This window comes from Corythoichthys intestinalis, chromosome 22 (genome assembly GCF_030265065.1).
Source record: "Corythoichthys intestinalis isolate RoL2023-P3 chromosome 22, ASM3026506v1, whole genome shotgun sequence".
Lineage (NCBI taxonomy): Eukaryota > Metazoa > Chordata > Actinopteri > Syngnathiformes > Syngnathidae > Corythoichthys > Corythoichthys intestinalis.
The window spans coordinates 17,035,558-17,054,935 of NC_080416.1; the positions used below are offsets into that span (position 1 = coordinate 17,035,558).

The 19,378-nt window shown below is 39.8% G+C and overlaps 1 protein-coding gene across 2 annotated transcripts in view; it reads right to left on the reverse strand.

Moving 5' to 3' along the window:
- khdrbs3 (KH domain containing, RNA binding, signal transduction associated 3) overlaps positions 1 to 19,378 on the reverse strand; it is a 194,311-nt gene that overhangs the window by 59,111 nt on the left and 115,822 nt on the right. For both annotated transcript variants that reach the window (XR_009061836.1, XM_057827250.1), the window contains exon 6: positions 17,903 to 18,083. Coding sequence is in view for 1 of the 2 variants with exons in the window: in XM_057827250.1 (XP_057683233.1) it covers positions 17,903 to 18,083 (181 nt within the window). In the remaining variant the exon portion in view is untranslated. The remainder of the gene's footprint in view (positions 1 to 17,902; positions 18,084 to 19,378) is intronic.

Genomic DNA, 19,378 nt, shown 5'->3' on the forward strand with positions numbered 1-19,378 from the left:
TACCCCCGTCAACCCTTCTACACGGCACGCGCACACTGCCTCCGCCAAGAGAAAGATCAAAGTGAACTGCTGCCGCACCCGTCCTAATTCGGGATAAACGCGACTTATGTTCCACAAAAGGTTTCGACCCCTAGCGACATGTCTCTTATCCCCCCCGGCGCACTTCTCGGCTAATTCCATCTGCGCCTGATTTGCATGCATGAAATTAATGTCTAAGATTTAGCTGCACGAGAAATGTTCATCAAATCAGCTTTATTACTAAAGGTACTAATGCCTGATTACAAGTGCACTTTTTTTGTGCGAAATGACAGAATTCAAATTGACTCACTTATCGTGATGTCTACTGGAGAAAGACCCAAATGACCCAAAATATAGAAAGTTCTTCAGTCTGTGTAAACTGTAAGCCTTGCACAAACTGTTCTCAGTAGTTAAACCAAATTTTAGTTTGAAGCTCCAAAAATAATCTTAACTCATTTGCTCCCAAAAACGTATAAATGTTATATTTTAAATTGTTTCAGTGTTCCAAAGACGTATTTATACGTCTTTTATGTTTTTGTTTTTTTCCCAAAAAAGACATCTCTGGGTCGTGATTCAATTTAGCTCCAAAGCACAAAGCTAAAAATCCATTTTAAAGCAAGAAAACTGGCCACTGGAGGGCAGTAGCGCATTTGGTAAGACCCACAACCCAATTCAACTGTAAACGAACGGCCAAGCTGCATAGCCGGGCGCTGGTGGAAGACGACCGAATGGATGCCAGGCGGCGGACGACCGAGTAGAGCAACCGGTAGGATGCCTGGGATGCCAGGCGCTGGATGACCGAGCAGAACGACCGAGACCACTAGTGCAGCGGACAATGCCTTTGAGTCCGTGCTGCTCGCGAGCAGAGCCCGCAGAGACTCAAAAAAAAATCATCTTTATGAGACAGACGGCGATGAAGGGAAAGTTTAACCGGCTGTCGCGCCCAGAACAGCGTCATCTTTCAGATAGTTATGTGTAAATAAATTGTTACTTTGCTATCAAAACCTCTATTTGTCTTGTTGTTTATCTTATGTTGTAAAGGGAAAACATTATTCAGATGATTGGGATGTAACTAAAGCAAAAAGTAGCTGTGTATAAGTCAAAGTTATGTTTGAAATTTATGCTTTCACAAAAAGCTCATGTTCTCCGTTTTTTCCATCAGAAATTGGATAACTGCTCAAACTAAGCTATCGTCAAGTTCAAAAATAGACCCTTAGGTAGACATTTGTAAAATTACCCAAAAATAAGGAGAGAAGACACTCAGTTTTCTTGGCCAAGGAGAGCAAGGAGGGACTAGACAGAGAAATGCTAGATTACGCTGTACAGTCACCAAAATTGATCTAAAAAAAACCTCCTTGCTCTTTCTTTTATTAGGGGTTTGTCCTAACACAGAAGGGTGCCGCCCTAAAGGGAGGGGGAAAGCAAGCTGGAGACACCCATGTGATTTTGGTTGGCTATGTGTGAGCATGTAGGTGGAACTAACTAAATACATGTGTGTAAGCAAGGGCACTTAGGGTAAAGTGGTCAGAATGACCCAGACACTTCAGTTATGAAACGCTGCGGCCATGGAAGATGTCCTCGAATGGAAGACGAAAGTCCAGACATAAGATGCTGAAGAAGGTCTAGTTACGCAATGTTGCGGCCATGAAGCAAGGCAGTTGTCACCCCGACCCTTTTTAACACTTAAACATTATACCTAGTATAGCAAGGAATAATCATTTACTGGTTATATCAAATAAGAAAAAATATGGCAATATGTATTCTGTATGTATTAGGTATATATGAGCACAAGCAAATATTCAATCAATCAAGCAAATATTCAATCAACTCTCGATAATTAACTCAACAACTATTTTCTAATGCTGATTTCTAAAGAATGATAAAACGATATGAACTAACTTTTTTTCTGCTGATAGAAGAGTTATCATTTCTTTTGGCGAGTTCCATGTTCATATAGAAATAGAACAGAATTTTCTGTGGGCCTTGCAAAATCAGTCAAAATCCAGTAAAACGGCCGGGAGCGAAGGGCCTGGCTCTTTTGAAAATGGCTGGGAAATAATGAGTTAATAATTCATATTTTCCAAGTTTATTTTGACTTTCATATGCAATTATAACTGAAATCGTCTGCTATCAGTCATCTAGGAAACATTCCACGTCACCTACAACCCCAAAATCTAGCGAATCCATGTCAGGCCAATAACAACATTCCATTTACATTACTGGCCGACAAATTGCCTGCCACTCCAATCCCTGCTACCTGTGATTTAAAATTAAAAGTGAGCAAAATCCAATCAAAGTTATTAAATCACAATTGCATCCAGTAAGCAACTGGCTTATCTTCCTAAAGAAAAAATGCAGTGTTTCACGAGTTCTTCTAACAGGCAGACTGCTGAAGTAAACAATGTAAAATGCCAGAAATGTCAGTTTGATATGGAATCTTTTTGGTCAAAAATCACCCTCAGAGTTTCCAAACTCTAAGTAGTGTTTATTTTTATTGGTCTAAAGTTATATCTATTACCCTGCTCAGAGTGCAGGCTGGAAAAAACAAGTGTTGTTATGAATATTGAATAAGCACTGACACAAAAAGTAAAATCATGTAGCACGGTGGTGAAAATGTTGTCTTAGCTGTCAAATAAAATCGCTCTGGCACATGTATATAGTCAAAGTGTGCACTGGATAACAAATTCAGCTGTCGCCTATGAAAACGCATACAAAAAGTCCCCAAAATAAGGACAGAATAATAGCTGTCTCTTCGATTGCATTTGAATACCGCGCACGCATTTTGTTCCTTCCACTTGCCGATGTGAAATGCTCATAAAAACAGAAAAATATTTACATTTCCATACTTTTCTCAGGAGAAAATAGGAGCCTTTGATACAATATTCATGTGTGATCCAGATAGTGCCCAATATGGCCATTTGATAATAAATTAATAAGACTATTGTTTTCCATTTTATCTTGACCCTTGTTTGGATACAGATGAATTAATAATATCACGGAAATTGCAAGTGTTATAGTTAGTTATGGCTGAAAGCTACTGAATGTTACTCAAGTTCTCTTATAAGAAACGAAAATTCTGCCCTTTTTGCATAACATTTTTTAACTGGACTATTTTCAAACAACATGAGTCACACTCACAGTGTTGTCATGAGCTCTGTGCATATTTCAAGTTCCACCAATAAAAATACATCTGTTTTCTACTAATTGCTGTGCAAAATTGGACGAAATTCCACAGTAAAAAAGTCTAATTCTGGTCTACTGTGGCTTTGGTTTAAATTCAACACTGCCAAAAAGTGGTTAAACAACGGCCTGTTTAGTGTTTATTATGTCTTTAATTGCATCCCCATTGAGGTAGGAACTATTCCAAGGTGTTTTTAGGTGAAATCTGTGGGAGGACGACTCGCAGCCAGCTTGTGGAAATTTTAATCAATGCATATTGCAAGTGGGACAATGTGCATCATCAGTGCGTTAGAGAGAACTATGTGTAGGTGACCTATTTCAGAAAAGATTTCAATTAAAAGTGTTGGTCTTGCCTCTTCAACTTGAAAAGTATGAGGTAGATAAGCTTCAATGCTCATATGTGAACAGCTGCATAAATCATGCAGAAATCCCTGCAGAGGGGATTCTTTACGATTTCGCTCTTGATCCTGAACAATGGTTTAAACACACCCCTTGACGAAGCAGTACAACTGTATACCCCAATAGACCCCAATCACGTGACGTCACAACCCCGCCCCCCTGACTGGTGCCGCCATATTGTCCGTCAGCTCATCGTGTTTACATATTACTGCTACGTTTATTCCTCCTATTTTTGCGTGTTTTTCTGTATGTCTAAGGAATCGCCGCCTAGTAAACGAACCCAAAAACCTTCCTGACAATCGTTAACATTGATTAATCAAAATGGTGAGGGGATGTGTGGCGGTTGGTTGCAGTAAAAGAGAAGATAAACGGTCATTTTAGTAGTTGCTGTGTGCCCATTGTTAAAAGGGCAAATCTCGAAGGCAGCACGGTTTGTTTATCTCGGTCCATGATGCGTTTGTGTCGACAGCCGTTAGACAGCGGCGAAAACATCAATATCATGCCAACACGATCGCAGACATCATCAGACGGAGACTACGAAGCTCGTCGCCACGGTCGCGCAGCAAGAAGGTGAGGGCAACAACAGGTGTTGTGCCGAAAAATAGCCGCCCTGCGTGAAATGTCCCCCCTGACGGTAGCGCCCACACGGAAACGACTTTCTTGTACCGTGAATACGTATTATTTTACTCAGCTTGAACTAATAAATGTCATACCTGTGTGATTGTCATTGGGATATGGTCGTGAAAACCTGTAGACTAATACATTTCTGTTCAAAGATGGTTATGTGGCTCAGTCCACGATTTGTTACTAAAATACATTACTAATATTTTTTGTAATTTAATTATTTAAAACTGATCTTACAGTCGTAAATCCATTACTGTAATGCGTCCATTAAAACATGTGATGTTTTTACGTCAATAAAGCGTTATAAATAAGTGCTCCCAGCAGGGGGAACATTTCACGCGGGGCGGCTATTTTTCGCCACACACAGGCCCATTGTCGATCAAATTTCATTTTACAATCGTGACAACGGTGACGCTCAGCTGACCAAATGTCGGTTTATATTCGGGCCGGTGCCGATTTTGGGGACCCGACTCCTCATCGTGACATAAGCTGGAGTATGATTGGAAATTTTGTGGTCTCAGGACGAGCTCTGACACAAGGAACGGGATCGCACGGGAGGAAACATTGGTTTGGGCATCAAATATGGATCTGGCGAATGGATCGACTGAAGCTTTTCCAAATAACGGCTTTTATGCAACTCATCCAATGAGTTTACAGCGTCTGAAAGCACTGGGGCTTCCATAATTTGCAAGTGAATCCACCTTTTCAAACTACGATCATTGACAATACAACACACAATGGCGGACAATATGGTGGCACAATACAGCGATTACGTGATTGTGTGACGTTGGTGATTGGGGTCTATAGCAGGTGACGCCTCAGCTTGCCAGATCTGCATAGCAATTACACCCGCTTAACGTCAGTGCGCCAGACGCGGCCCGGATCAGCACTATGACAGTCCAAATGATAGGTTACGCACTGTTCCGTGGAGGACCTTCCAGACCGCACGTGCTCAAACTTAAAGTGCCTGTGACACGAAAAAGCATGTTTATTTCATAATACTAATAATATTTTATGCTCCTGAATGAAACGGACCAATTGGATGTGTGAAGAAGCGATCGATATATTTATTCAATTTTTTTAATCCTGCGCTACGAAAATAACAGACTTCCGGCTTCGGTCTTGCATTGAGGAAGAGGGCGCTGTAACGTGTACGGGAGAAGGAGTCCTCTTTACTATACAGCCTACTGTATGAGAAGGACTAAGGATTAAGCTGATTTTGTGGATTAATTTGTTTATTTTTTGCATCACGCCAGGCAAACGGTCGCAGAAAAAAATTGCTGCACCAGGGACAGGCGTATGAGCCTTTTTGGGGTTTCAAAAGGTTCCCATTCACCGGTGGATATTGGCCAAAACAAGCCCTACTACTGTGGGACCATGGGACTTACGAGGATGTGAGTAAACATCGTGTTTTGTATTACAGTGAGGTAAATAAGTATTTAGTCAACCACTAATTATGCAAAATCTCTTTAAATAAAGGACTACTGTTACTACTACGTTTGATCATTGATGGGCAAGTAAAAAACTCTCCTCATACACATATTGTCATGTTAGCTGCATAACAACTGCAGCCGCTCTACTATGAGTCTCTCACTGTTTACGACTTCGCCGTGTAGTAAAGCATTATTTTGCCATATTCATGTTAACCATTTGGCAGCTACACGCTCCTCTGACATCGACCGGTTTGTCCGGCGGTCATTGTCCAGCTGCTTCCCCGCAGGGAACGACGAGCTCTAACTTGTTCGCAGCTGGGCTGGTTGCCGATCGGCGAAGACAATCGACAACCCAGTCGTCATGTTAAATAATCCGGGCTAGTTATGTGTGATTTTCCACTTTGAAGACTTTGAAACATCACTCAGTTCGGGTTAGCATGTCGGCTAGCTGTCACGCCTCTTGGTTTGTTTAAATTCTCTGAAGCCGGGGAAGGGAAATGACATAAGCCCGACTTAGGTGGCATAAAATATCGTTGGGGAGGTGCGAGAGTAAAGGTGAAGTTGACAGTTTTGACCATTATGGAGTAATTTTCCCATGTCCTGAATAAATGCATTTTTATTATTTCATTATCCATTTAGCACAAGACTGTTATTTGTCATGACCATGCCATTTATTTAGCTACTGGGGAAAAATACTTGGATAAAAGGAATATCCTGTAAAAATATTGGAGTTGAGAGACTGAAACAATGACATTTTGCCCCTCTCTTCGTCGCGTTTTCCTCGTTCTGAATAATGCCCTCTCAATTGGCTGAATAGTATAACCGATGAGCCCATTCTCCCGCTGACGTCATCCATCTGTTGGGGACACTAGAGCCCTATAATGGTAGGCGTGGCTAACTGTCAGATTAAAATACTTATTTCTCGTCATCTGCACTTTTCTAAATAGTTTTATATAGTCGAATTGTCTCAAAATATGATTCTAATTCACATAATAATGCCATTTAATACTTTTTTTCCCATCCCCCTCTGTCAGCCAGAAAGAATGCTGCTTCCATCTTGAGGACGGCAGATGTTTTGGGGGGTGACGGGAGGAGTAGGGGGACGAGGCTACCTGAATGCACCACCTGGATAGATGCGATGGATGTGATTGTGATTGGCTGAGGGTTAGAGTCATGTGTCATGGTAAGCCAATCAGAGCCGGTGTTTTCACACACAAACTGGAACAACGCGTGAGGCAAACACGTACGCAAAACAGATGCAGAGGGATATGATGGCAGAGCATTCGGAGGAAAATTTGTCCTTACGAGGTGAAGATATAAACAATATTTCAAGTCAAAATACTTACAATAGGCTATGTCTACTTGACCAGTTGTCTCAGGTTGTGAGACTTAGATTTAATTCATTAAACTCACTTTATATTGGTAACTGCTGATTGTTATTTTATCATATTGTTTACCGTTTATTTTTGTTGCACTTAAAGTGTAGGATTAATCTGTTGCTGGTGAGGTGCAATAAATATTACAAGGTTCTATAACACAACTACCTGTCTATTCTTCTCTATACAACTGACTCGAATATTGCTCAGAAAATATCCAATTCTTTGATATACAACAACTTCTTTTTAAAGTAACGGAAATTATTACTTTCCCTGGTAACTAGTTACTTTACTGTAGAGTAATTCAGTTACTAACTCAGTTACTTTTTGGAAGAAGTAGTGAGTAACTACAACTAATTACTTTTTTAAAGTAACGTGCCCAACACTGCTCCGTACTGAGTTTGGGCCATTGTTCAAAAAGACACCGGGGCGGATCAGTTTTACGAAGTTGGGTCGAAATTTGCAGTACATCTGGCCCATGTCTGCTCCAATTATATTTTGCTATCTATGTAACCTTGTACTAAGGACCAATTTAACCTTTCACTGTGTTATTGTCATTTATTAGCGTCTCGCTCCCTTTACAAGTGAGAGGTAAGGTCGACTGATAAATCACATTGTCTTCTTTCTTCAGTATCAAACAAGTGGAAAATTGTTTGAAATAAGACGTAGGAAATTCAGCGAGTGAAGCTATTGAGATATCTGATATCCCCTTTACTCGAAATATCTCAGCAAGTACAATAGCGCAACACGCCTGCAACACTGCTGTGCCCCCGAACACTAGACAGGATTAGTGTGACAGTGAATGGTTGGGGGCGGAGGGGAGTTGTGGCGGTGGGATGTGTTATTGGATGAGGGCAGAGCCGGCAAAAGGGAGGCAGATAGCGCTCCCTAAGTGACTCCTTCATTTGTATGCCAGAGGATGGCTGAGAGGCGTGTTGTTAAAAGATAAGGGGTGGCCTCAGAGGCCACTAAAGACGAACAGAGGGCCCGCTTCTGTGTGTTACGACAGCGCTATCGCAGCTGCTCCACTGTGCTCCACAACAACACCGCAGCAGATAGGACGCCATCGATATGCTCCCTGCACAAGTCTCGACTTAATTTTCAAAATCACCTTATTTCTTCAAATGGTGGCGGTGGATGTTTATTTACTCGGCCGTATAAAGAACTAGATGCCTATTTGGGGTATGCCATTCAATACAGAGGGATGTTTTCTTTGGTACAAATTTCATTTTCATAACAATGATAAAGACTTCACATCATTATATAATACATTCTAAGGTTGTTCCTATCATGGTTTTTTGCTCTCGAGCCGATCCCGATCGTTTTAGTTTGAATATCTGCCGATTCCGATATTTCCCGATCCGATTGCTTTTTTTTGCTCACGATTCAATTCCAATCAGTCCCGGTAATTTTTCCCGATCATATACATTTTGGCAATGCATTAAGAAAAAAATGAATAAAACTCGGACGAATATAGACATTCAACATACAGTACATAAGTACTGTATTTGTTTATTATGACAATAAATCCTCAAGATGGCATTTACATTATTAACATTCTTTCTGTGAGAGGGATCCACGGATAGAAAGACTTGTGACTTTGTATATCGTGACTAAATATTGCCATCTAGTGTATTTGTTGAGCTTTCAGTAAAAGATACTGTAGCCATTCCCAAAAGCATGATGGGAAGTGGAACCATGACTGTGCATAGTGCTACCAATTGATATATCTTCTCTGCGTTGGGATATAACTTAAGGTGTTAAGAAAAAGATCAATTGCTACCTTGCTTCCCCACATTGCTTCCCATGATATTTATTATCGTAGGGAGAGGGATTGTAAGGCTTTAGCCAATAAAAAAAAGGCTCCAAAGGCTGCCAAAATTCACTGTACTCATTTTACGCTGCCTTTTATCTCTCTATATAGGTAAAACGGCACCATTACAGATTGAGCGCGACAATGCGTGAGTGGGACGTGCAGCACATGCATTAATTGCGTTAAATATTCTAACGTGATACATTTGTAAAAAAATTAATTACCGCCGTTATCGGGATAAATTTGGTAACCCTACCTTAAGCCTAAACTAAAGACTCTGGATGAGTGTAACATATTATGTCTGTAACGTAAAATACAATTAGAAAACGATTTAATTAAAAAATATATATATATATTTAAAAAAGGCTTGGCCAATATTTTTTTGCCGATTCCGATACTTTGAAAATGACGTGATCGGACCCGATCGATCGGCATCATCTCTAATACATTCTAAACCACTCTGTGCTTGATCTTTAAATATTACCCTGAAAGTCAGTGTTACCAATGTACTGCGACACATACAGTGACTCCTGCTTTCATGTTTTCACTGTTTTTGTATTCTCTGAATGGTTTGTCTATATGCACTCTGTAGTTGACTGGCAATCAGCTACAGAGGAAATTGTAGACAAAATCCTGTTAAAATACCAAGATTTTGCGCTTTCAAAAAAAGATGTGACAAATCACATTACGGGTCGTGCCCGGGTTACGACGTACCCAATTTACGTGATTTCGACTTTACGACGCTGTTTTGTCTCTCGTTTTTTTGTTTTAAGTCGCGTAAGAATGTCTTGTCCGTCATCTCTCAGCACTGATGGTTAGTACAGTATATTGTTTGTCATATAACTCATTAACTCCCTGCCATTTTCACCGGTGGAACCCCCTTCGCTCCCGGCTGTTTTACTGGATTTTGACTGATTTTGCAAGGCCCACAGAAAATTCTGTTCTATTGCTATATAAACATGGAACCCACCAACAGAAAGATTAGACTCTTTAGACTTAGAAAAAGTAAGTTCATATCTTTGTCCATTCTTTAGAAATCAGCATTAGAAAATAGCTCAGTTAGAGCAATTTTCCAATTTCTGATGAAAAAACAGAAATTGAGCTTTTTGCGAAAGCATACATTTTAAACATAACTTTGACTTTAACACAGCTCTTTTTTGCTTTAGTTACATCCAAAACATCTGAATAATGTTTTGCTTTTACAAAATAACATAAACAACAAGACAAATAGAGCTTTTGATAGCAAAGTAACAATTCATTTTTACACATAACTGAGAGATGACGCTGTTGTGGCCGCGACAGACGGGTAAACTTTTCCCTCATCGCCGCGTGTCTCATAAAGATGGATTTTTTTGAGTCTCTGCAGGGTCCGCTGGGCGAGCAGCACGGACTCAATGGCATCGTCCCCTGCACTGGTGGTCCCGGTCGTTCTGCTCGGTGGTCCAACACCTGGCACCTCTAGGTTGTTCTCCATTCGGTCGTCTTCCGCCGGCGGCCTGGCCGTTTGTTGCCGTTCAATCGGGTTGCGGGTCTTACCAAATGCGCTACTGCCCTCCAGTGGCAAGTTTTATTGCTTTAAAATGTATTCTCAGCTTTGTGCTTTGGAGCTAAATTGAAACATAACCCAGAGATGTCTCTTGTAAAAAAAAAACAAAAAACAACAAAACAAAACAAAACATAAAAGACGTATAAATACGTCTCCGGGACACTGAAACAATTAAAAATAGAACATACTTTTACATTTTTGGGAGCAAATGAGTTAATGTTGTTCTTTATCAAATCTAAATGACTGATCTCTATTTGCTATGCATATCTGGGATTTCATTATAATACAGTATACGTTCGGTCCGCTTTCCTTTGTTGCACTCGGACTTGTTCGACGTCACGCCAGCGCTACCTTTTGTTAGTTTCGAGCATTGCTTTCATGTTGGGATGCAGGGATTAACGCTAGTTAACATTACAAGAAGGCAGAGAAAGGGTTGCCTGGAACGGCCAGACTGTTCTCCCTGTGTTTTTCAAACACTGAGAGTATAGTCTGGGACCCAGCCCATTAACGGCCTCTCGAGCAAGTACAAAATCAATCGACAAATCAGATTTGTTTATTTGCGTGACGTGTCTTAACGAGCAACGTCACTCTTCCGCGTCGGAAGTCGTCTCCACAACAACATAGATGGCGAACCGGAGAGCCGAGAATCTGTTCCAATCCACACTAAAATCAGTTTTAAATTACCAAAAAAACATCGACACAAGTCATTGACAACAGTCTGTCTCGCGCTAGCCATGTTGAACAAACTCCGCACTCCTCATATGTTTACTTCCGCGCGCAAGTCCCTCGTCCCGCCCGTCGCTGATTGGTCCACTCCGCTGTCTGTTTGCTGTGGCTTGCTCCGCCCTGGAAATTTTATCCGCCTAATGGTCGCCAGACTCAATAGCTGGAACAGCGGTGAGTCTGGAGTACCAGGCTAGAGAAAGGGTAAACGGCGCAGGCTCGGCGATGCCCCTCGTTAGCTCGCTATTAGCCCACTAGCAGCGTTCGTTTTCACCGCTGCACAGGTGCCACTAGTAGCTGCCATTTTCCTTGTTGAATTGTCCAATATCTGGACTTTATTTCCCTCGGCATTACTGTGCAGCCACTGAGGTATGTTTTTGTATGCAAATATATCTCGATTTACATTATAGCATTATTGTGCGCTCTGTCATGGTTGTATTTTCTAAATGTGTGTTAATAGTTTGACGGTGACAAATAAACAAATGTCAGTTGTAAGAAGAACTATGGTGTGATCGATGTTAAGTGAGGGAAGAATATCTCATTTGGTAACACTTTATAATAACTATCTGTTTAACTAGTTAATAGATCATTAGTAAACTGTTGATAAATGATTTATTGTTGATTTGTGAAGTATTTGTTAACAGTTTGTTAAGCATTTACAGGGTGTTCTTAACCTGAAACACAGTTTGTGTAGAAATATTTCAAGTTTTTGTGTGTAACGTTTGGCATTTCTATCTTTTCAGGTTAAGAAATGCCGTTCACTTCAAAAGAAAAGGCATTTTGATAAGGCATTTTGCAGGCAGCGCTCATGTTGCACATTTATGAAAATCTGCCATAGAACCAACAAATATTTGTACTTTTCTTTGTATATTTAACCAATAAAACTTATGACCTTCAACATAAAGTGTATATAGTTTTATTAAGATCCATCAACTAGCATGGGCATTTAGAATGGGGTCAACCATATTGGAACACCCTGTAAATCCTTAACAAACTGTTAACAAATACTTCACAAATCAACAATAAATCATTTATCAACAGTTTACTAATGATCTATTAACTAGCAAAATAGATAGTTATTATAAAGTGTTAACTCTCATTTTTTACTTTGTTTTTATAATATGATGTATAATATAGTTTTTGGATAGTTAGTTTGAGATTAAGGGTACTTAAAGGGTCAATTCCGACCTGCGCGGAAACTCGTTCGTAAACCGGGGACTACCTGTATTTCTAAAAATTTCCACTATTGACATGTAAGTTGAACTGAAAAACATATATTGTCGTATGTCAACAGTGCTCAAGTATTACTTAGCAGAAAATTAGATTACTAAACTATTTTTACTTAGAATATCAGATGATTTGTATTAAAAACTAACACCATGGCTGACATATCTGCAGATAAAGTATATTTTTTCTTGGCTCTCTCTGAGTTGTCACACTTTCTTCAGTTTTGGTAAAGTTATATCAGAATCAAAAGCTTATTCACATCTGCCCTGCTCTTCCGATGAAGCTCTGACCATTAATGAAATATCCCTGCAGAAATCCCCACGCACAGAAAAGATGAAATGGAATAGCAGCACTGCCTCTGCTTCACCTCCAGGCCGCGGTACATCCGGGATGGGCCACCAGCCCATCAATTACACCCATACAGACCGCCGTTCGATTGCACACCTACACTGGGAGGCATTTTAGATCAAAATGTAGCGTTTTGCTCATGCTGACCAGCGTATGACCTCCGTGCTGCAGCAGTGGAATGGAATGAACAGATGCAGAGCAGTTCAACCCATCATCCACCCACCTACTGGTATGTGTCCATCAGTTTGTCCAATAATCCATCTGTATGTGCATTTATTTGCCTATTCATTTATATGTATGTACATACACCCCACTCAATCATCCTTCTGTGCAAATATCCTCCATTTAGCTGTCCACCCACCTAAGCATCAAGCTACCTGTCTCCAACCATTCATCCACCCTGTTGTTCTTATAGAAGAAAAAAAAAAGAATAAGCACAAAGGGGCACAGTTGAACAAGATGAAATTAGCACTGCCTGCCTCTCAACATGGCAGAACAAGTACAGCTGGGCCTAAGGGAATGTGCTTCTTTTCTGAGCATATGAGTGTAAATTTCTATTGGAATTGAATAAGCGACAACAATACACATGAACAGCAGGTGTCCAAGTCATGCAAAGATATTCGCATCAACAGTCAGGCTTTGATTTTTAAGAGTAATTGTACTGTATTGAACATTTTTGTCATCATAAAGTGGTATGAAAAAGTATCTGAAACTTTTGGAATTTCTCAGATTTATGCATAAAATCATCATCAAATGTGATCTGATCTTTGTCAAAATCACACAGATGAAAAAACAGTGTCTGCTTTAACCAAAACCATCCGAACATTTATAGATTTTCATATTTTAATGAGGATAGCATGCAAACAATGATTGACGAGGGGAAAATAAATAAGTGAACCCTCTGTCTAAGGAGACTTAAAGAGCAATTAAAACCAATATTTACCAAACATTTTAAGTCAGGTGTGTGCCGAATCATTGATGAGTGGTTTAAAGCTGCCCTGCCCACTATAAAACACACACCTGGTAAGAAATGTCTTGATGAGAAGCATTGTCTGATGTGCTTCATAGCTCGGTCAGAAGAGCTGTCTGAAAATCTATGGTTAAGCATTGTTGATTTGTACAAAGCTGGGAAAGGATACAAAACCATCTCTAAAAGTCTGGATGTTCATCAATGGACAGTTAGAGAAGTTGTCTACAAATGGAGAGCGTTTTGCACTGTTGCTTCTCTCCCAAAGAGAGACCGTCCACCAAAGATGACGCAGATAGTTTAGCGCAGAATACTCAGAGAGTTATAAAAGAACCCTAGAGTGTCTGCTAAAGACTTACAGAAATCACTGGCCAATATCTCTGTGCACACATCAATTATATGTAAAACTCTGGACAAGAATAGTGTTCATGGGAGGACCCCACAGAGGAAACCACTGCTGTCTAAAAAAAAAAAAACATTGTCTCTCGTTTAATGTTCACAAAAAGGCACTTGGACACTGCACAGTTTTGGCAAAATATTTTGTGGACTGATGAAACCAAAGTTGAATTGTTTGGGAGTAACATACAATGTCATGTGTGGAGGAAAAATGGAACAGCTCACTAACATCAAAACCTCATCCCCACTGTGAAGCATGGTGGAGGGAGCATCATGATTCGGGGCTGTTTTGCTACCTCAGGGCCTGAACAACTTGTAATCATTAATGAAAGAATGAATTCAAAAGTTTATCAGGATGTTTTCCAGGAAAACCCGGGGCTGTCTGTCAGATAATTGAAGCTAAAAATAGGATGGATGCTGCAACAAGAAAATGATACAAAACACAGAAGTAAATTAACTTCAGAATAATTCTGGAGTGGCCAAGTCAAAGTTCAGACTTGAACCCCATTGAGATGGTGTGGCATGACCTAAAGACAGGGATTCATGCCATACATCCCAGGGATCTGTCTGAACTACAGCCGTTTTGTATAGAAGAATGGGCCAAGATTAGTCCTGATTGATGTGCCAGACTGATCTGCAGCTACAGGAAGCATTTGGTTGAAGTTATTGATGCCAAGAAAAGTAAATAAATAAATAAAATAAAATAAATAAAAAGTAAATTTGATGGCTCACTTACTTATCCCCCCCCCCCCCCCCCTTCTGTCATTTTTTTGCATACTATCCTCATTAAAATATGAAAACCTATTAATGTTTAGGTGGTTTTAGTTAAAGCAGATACTGTTTTTTCATCTGTGTTATTCTGAAAAAGATCAGATCACATTTGATGGTGATTTTATGCAGAAAAGTTAAAAATTCCTAAAGGTTCAGATACTTTTTCATACCAGTGTATGCATCAACAGTCAGGCTGAGATAATTTTTCAGATTATATGTACTATATTGAACAATTTTTGTAACCATAAAACCTCTGTAGAAATATCCAAAAATAATGTTTCCAATTCTATCCTACAGTTCTAGGTGCAAGTGTATCAGATTGACTTCAAAAAGTAGGAGATGGTATCATGGAGCTGCGTGCGAGAGCAATTGAATTTTGAGTAATTTCATTAAGGGACTCCCCCGCTGAAGCAGAAGCTTCGACATATGTGGATTATGCAGAAAACAATCATTTGAGGAAGAACTAGAATTATAGTCAACTGTACCAAAGAAGAAGACTGGTGGGAAAGGACCAGTGTTGCTAATAACGGCGTTACAATATAACTGCGTTACTAACGGCATTATTTTCTTCAGTAGTGAGTAATCTAATTAATTACTTTTCTCATCTTGGCAACGCCATTACCGTTACTGAGGATGGAAAGGCGTGTGTTACTATGTGTTATTATATTGGTTGAATGACGTGAGAAAAGTCTTAGGGAGACTGACTCACCGAGACGACAGAGCAGAGCAGGAGTAGGGAGGAGGCAAGAAAGTTTTGATGACGAGCGAACGCGATGCTAGGTAGCTCCAATAATACCTGTTGTAGCCGATAGCCTACAAACTACGCCCACATGATATGGTAGATATGGTAGACATGGTAGATATCACATATATATTAGGGCTGTCAAAATTATCGTGTTAACGAGGGGTAATTAATTTTTTTAATTAATCCCTTTAAAATATTTGACGCAATTAACGCACAAATGCCCCGCTCAAACAGATTAAAATGAGAGCACAGTGAAAGGTGTACTTGTTGTGTTTTTCGGGATTTTGCCGCTCTCTGCTGGCGCTTGGGTGCGACTGATTTTATAGGCTTCAGCACCCATGAGCATTGTGTAAGTAATCATTGACATCAACAATGGCGGGCAACTAGTTTATTTTTTGATTGAAAATTTTACAAATTTTATTAAAATGAAAACATGAAGAGGCATTTTGATATAAAATTTCTGTAATTTGTGCAAACATTTATCTTTTAAGAACTACAAGTCTTTCTATCCATGACACAGCTGATTTCTAAAGAACACAGAATGTTAATAATGGTAATGACATCTTGTTGATTTATTGTTATAATAAAGAAATATAGTACTTATGTACCGTATGTTGAATGTATGTATCCATCTTCTGTCTTATCTTTCCATTCCAACAATAATTTACAGAAAAATATGGCATATTTTATAGATGTTTGAATTGCGATTCATTGCGATTAATTATGATTAATTTTAAAGATGTACTTAACTTGATTAAAAATTTTAATCATTTGACACCCCTAATATATATATATATATATATATATATATATATATAACTAGATGCGAAATGACTGACACACCACTAGATGCGTTAGTAAACAGCTGCCATCTTAAAGCAGAAGATGTCTTAGGAAGACTCTGTTGTAGAGAACTTTCCTGGCGAACCTAAGCAACTTTTAATCTAAAATACTCCTAAATCGTCAAAATCTTGACTTGAATCTCTCTTTAAATGATGAAACAGTTTTAAAACCTTCATATGGCGAAAGTAGACAGAAGGGAACTAATGCAATAATGGGAGCAATTTTAGCAACTTTTAACGGTTGATTCAGGGTAAAGGGTAAATTAGGGTAAAGAATTGGGCTAGGGCCAATTGTCCACAAAACCTTTTAAAACTTCACATAGTGTGACCTATGTTTTTTTTGTTTTGTTTTTGTTTTGGGGGGGGGGGGGACATGAAAATTATCACCAGTTACTTTGCCAAGTAACTAGTTACTCTTACATTCAGGTAACTGAGTTACTAACGCAATTACTTTTTGGGAGAAGTAATTTGTAACTATAATTAATTACTTTTTTAAAGATTACCAACACTGGACAGGAGGCAGTAGTAGAACAACTATTGAGACAAAAATATTTCAATTACAGTCATTCTACTTATTGTCTACAAAGAGTTAACTATTCATTGACTTTATGATGGAGTTCAAGGTTAAAAAAAATCAAATGCTTAAATTTTGTTGAATAGGCTGATCCCTAATAAAGGGTGATTTTAGAAAGTCAGGAAAGAGAATCAGTTAAAATGACAAATGGAAATCATATTGAGTTCTGGGGAAACACAATTGTATGTCTTCTTTGAAAAGGAAAAAATAGCAAGCTGGAATATGTTATACAAGTCTATGATGAATGCATGTTAAACTGTGAGCAAACCGGGAAATTACTTTGTCATGTCACTGATGACTACAAAAGAGGGTTTGTCAGCACCTGCTTGTCCTGCATGTATTTGGAAAACACAGAGCAACTCATTCTGCCTCTAATTTGCCGTGATGTGGTTAGATTTATCATTTGGCAGATGCTGGGCCAGTTCATTTTTTTCCCCCCTGTCCCCGAGTAGATACACAGGTGCTGGCGTCAGGGGATGTAGTTTACAACAGTGACAATGATGGGAAACAGCTGGTCTAGGAGTCATTCGACGACCTCCACGCATTTGAATTTCAACCCGCTGAATAAACCTGTCACATGTGTTTAGGCACGGGCCGCTGCAGTAATACCCCAAGTTGAGCCAACTCCACTCTTCCATCTCTTAAATATGTGATGCTGATGCAGGATCTACTAACCCACCCCAGCTCGACAGAGTGGCACAGGACTGTTTTGGCAAATTTACAAAAGCCATCAATTTATCTACTGCATATTTAGATATCACGGCCACATATGCACTTTTTCGACTGTGTAAGCAAAAAGCATACCTACATATTTTTTTAAACTGTACTACTATTTTTCTTCTGTTCAGGGTCGCAAAAGGTTGGCGCTCATCCCAGCTGACTTAAGGCAAAAGTTGAACAACACCGCAAAGGTCACTTACGTATTCGTCATAAGTGTCCTGCACAATAGGTGGAGCTGGGCGGTATCCACTTGTAGGGGGGGCTCCCCGGGCTCGTTGCACCCCCCTCCCCCTTGCAGATGGTGTGCGGCTGGGCGGGGCTCCTCTGGGTGCTGCTCCTCTTGGCATGGCAGCATGCAAAGGGGGTACTCCTCCTCGACTCCTGACACAGCACCCAAACACAAACTTTAGCCCAACTTGCAAAAAGGCTCAATTCAAGTTTTGCATTTCAGAGTACATCACAACATGGTGGTGACTAGAGCTGAAATGATTACTCGAATAATTCGAGTAACTCGATTTTAAAAATTGATCGAGGAATTTTCTCCGCCTCGAGGAATCGCTGAATTTTGCCAGCTCTTAGCATGACGTTTTGCCCGGACTACTTTTAATGCGGCACGCACTGACCTCATGTGTGTACACAAAGAGGAGGGAAGCGGCGGGTAGCGGTGTGCAAAATTTCCGATTCTTAGATTATTCGTGATTCCACCGTGGAAGTTTTGAGAACGATTCACAAACATCCAAATTCCGATTATTGAAATACGCCAAGTAAAATGGAACTAAAACACGGTCAGCACGGTCTTCGGGTCGCAATGAGGAACTGACCGAGAGTAAACATCATGCTAGTCATTACCTGGGTTATGACATTGCTCAACTCACGGCACTAGATAAAAAAACAATAATACCTGACTGCTACCGATAGCCGCTAAAAACTACGCCCACATAATGCTACGGTAGATATCACATGTACAGTATAAAGAACTAGATGCGAAATGAGACTCGGCGGAGTTAGCAGCACATGTAAAGAAAACGAAATGCGAAATGACAGACTTGCCAGCGTTAGTAAACAGTCATCATCTCACAGCAGACTTCCCTGGAAGGCTTTTGTAGCGAACCTTCCAAGCGAATCTAATGAACTTTTTATCTAAAAGACTCCTAAATCGACAAAATCTTGACTTGAATCTATCTTTAAATGATGAAAGTTTTAAAACTTTCACATGTCGAAAGTAGACGGAAGGGAAATTATGGAACAACATTAAATTAATTAATTGTAGTTTAAAGCAGCTGATACAGCATGGGGAGTTGAGTGTTTTATTGACTGTTTTGAACTGTTAGCTTGATACTGAAAAAGTCATTTATTTAGGCCTGAGAGAATTTTTGTTACTAATGTACGAAACATTCAAAGCAGCTAATAACTGGGGGGTGGTGGGGCATCAATAATCGATTTATAATCGAACGTAGCCTCTGAATCGTAATCGAATCGTTAGGTGCCCAAAGATTCCCACCTCTAGCAGCAGATATATTTGATTTCAACCACACAGAGGTAAAGACGAAAAATCATATGAAAGCGAAGAGAGAGGCACCAAAGCAGAAAATGTGGGAAGCAAAAGTGTGGGAGCATTTCAAGCTGGAGACAAAAGTGAACACTGTTTCATGTATTCACTGTAAGACAGCGCTTGC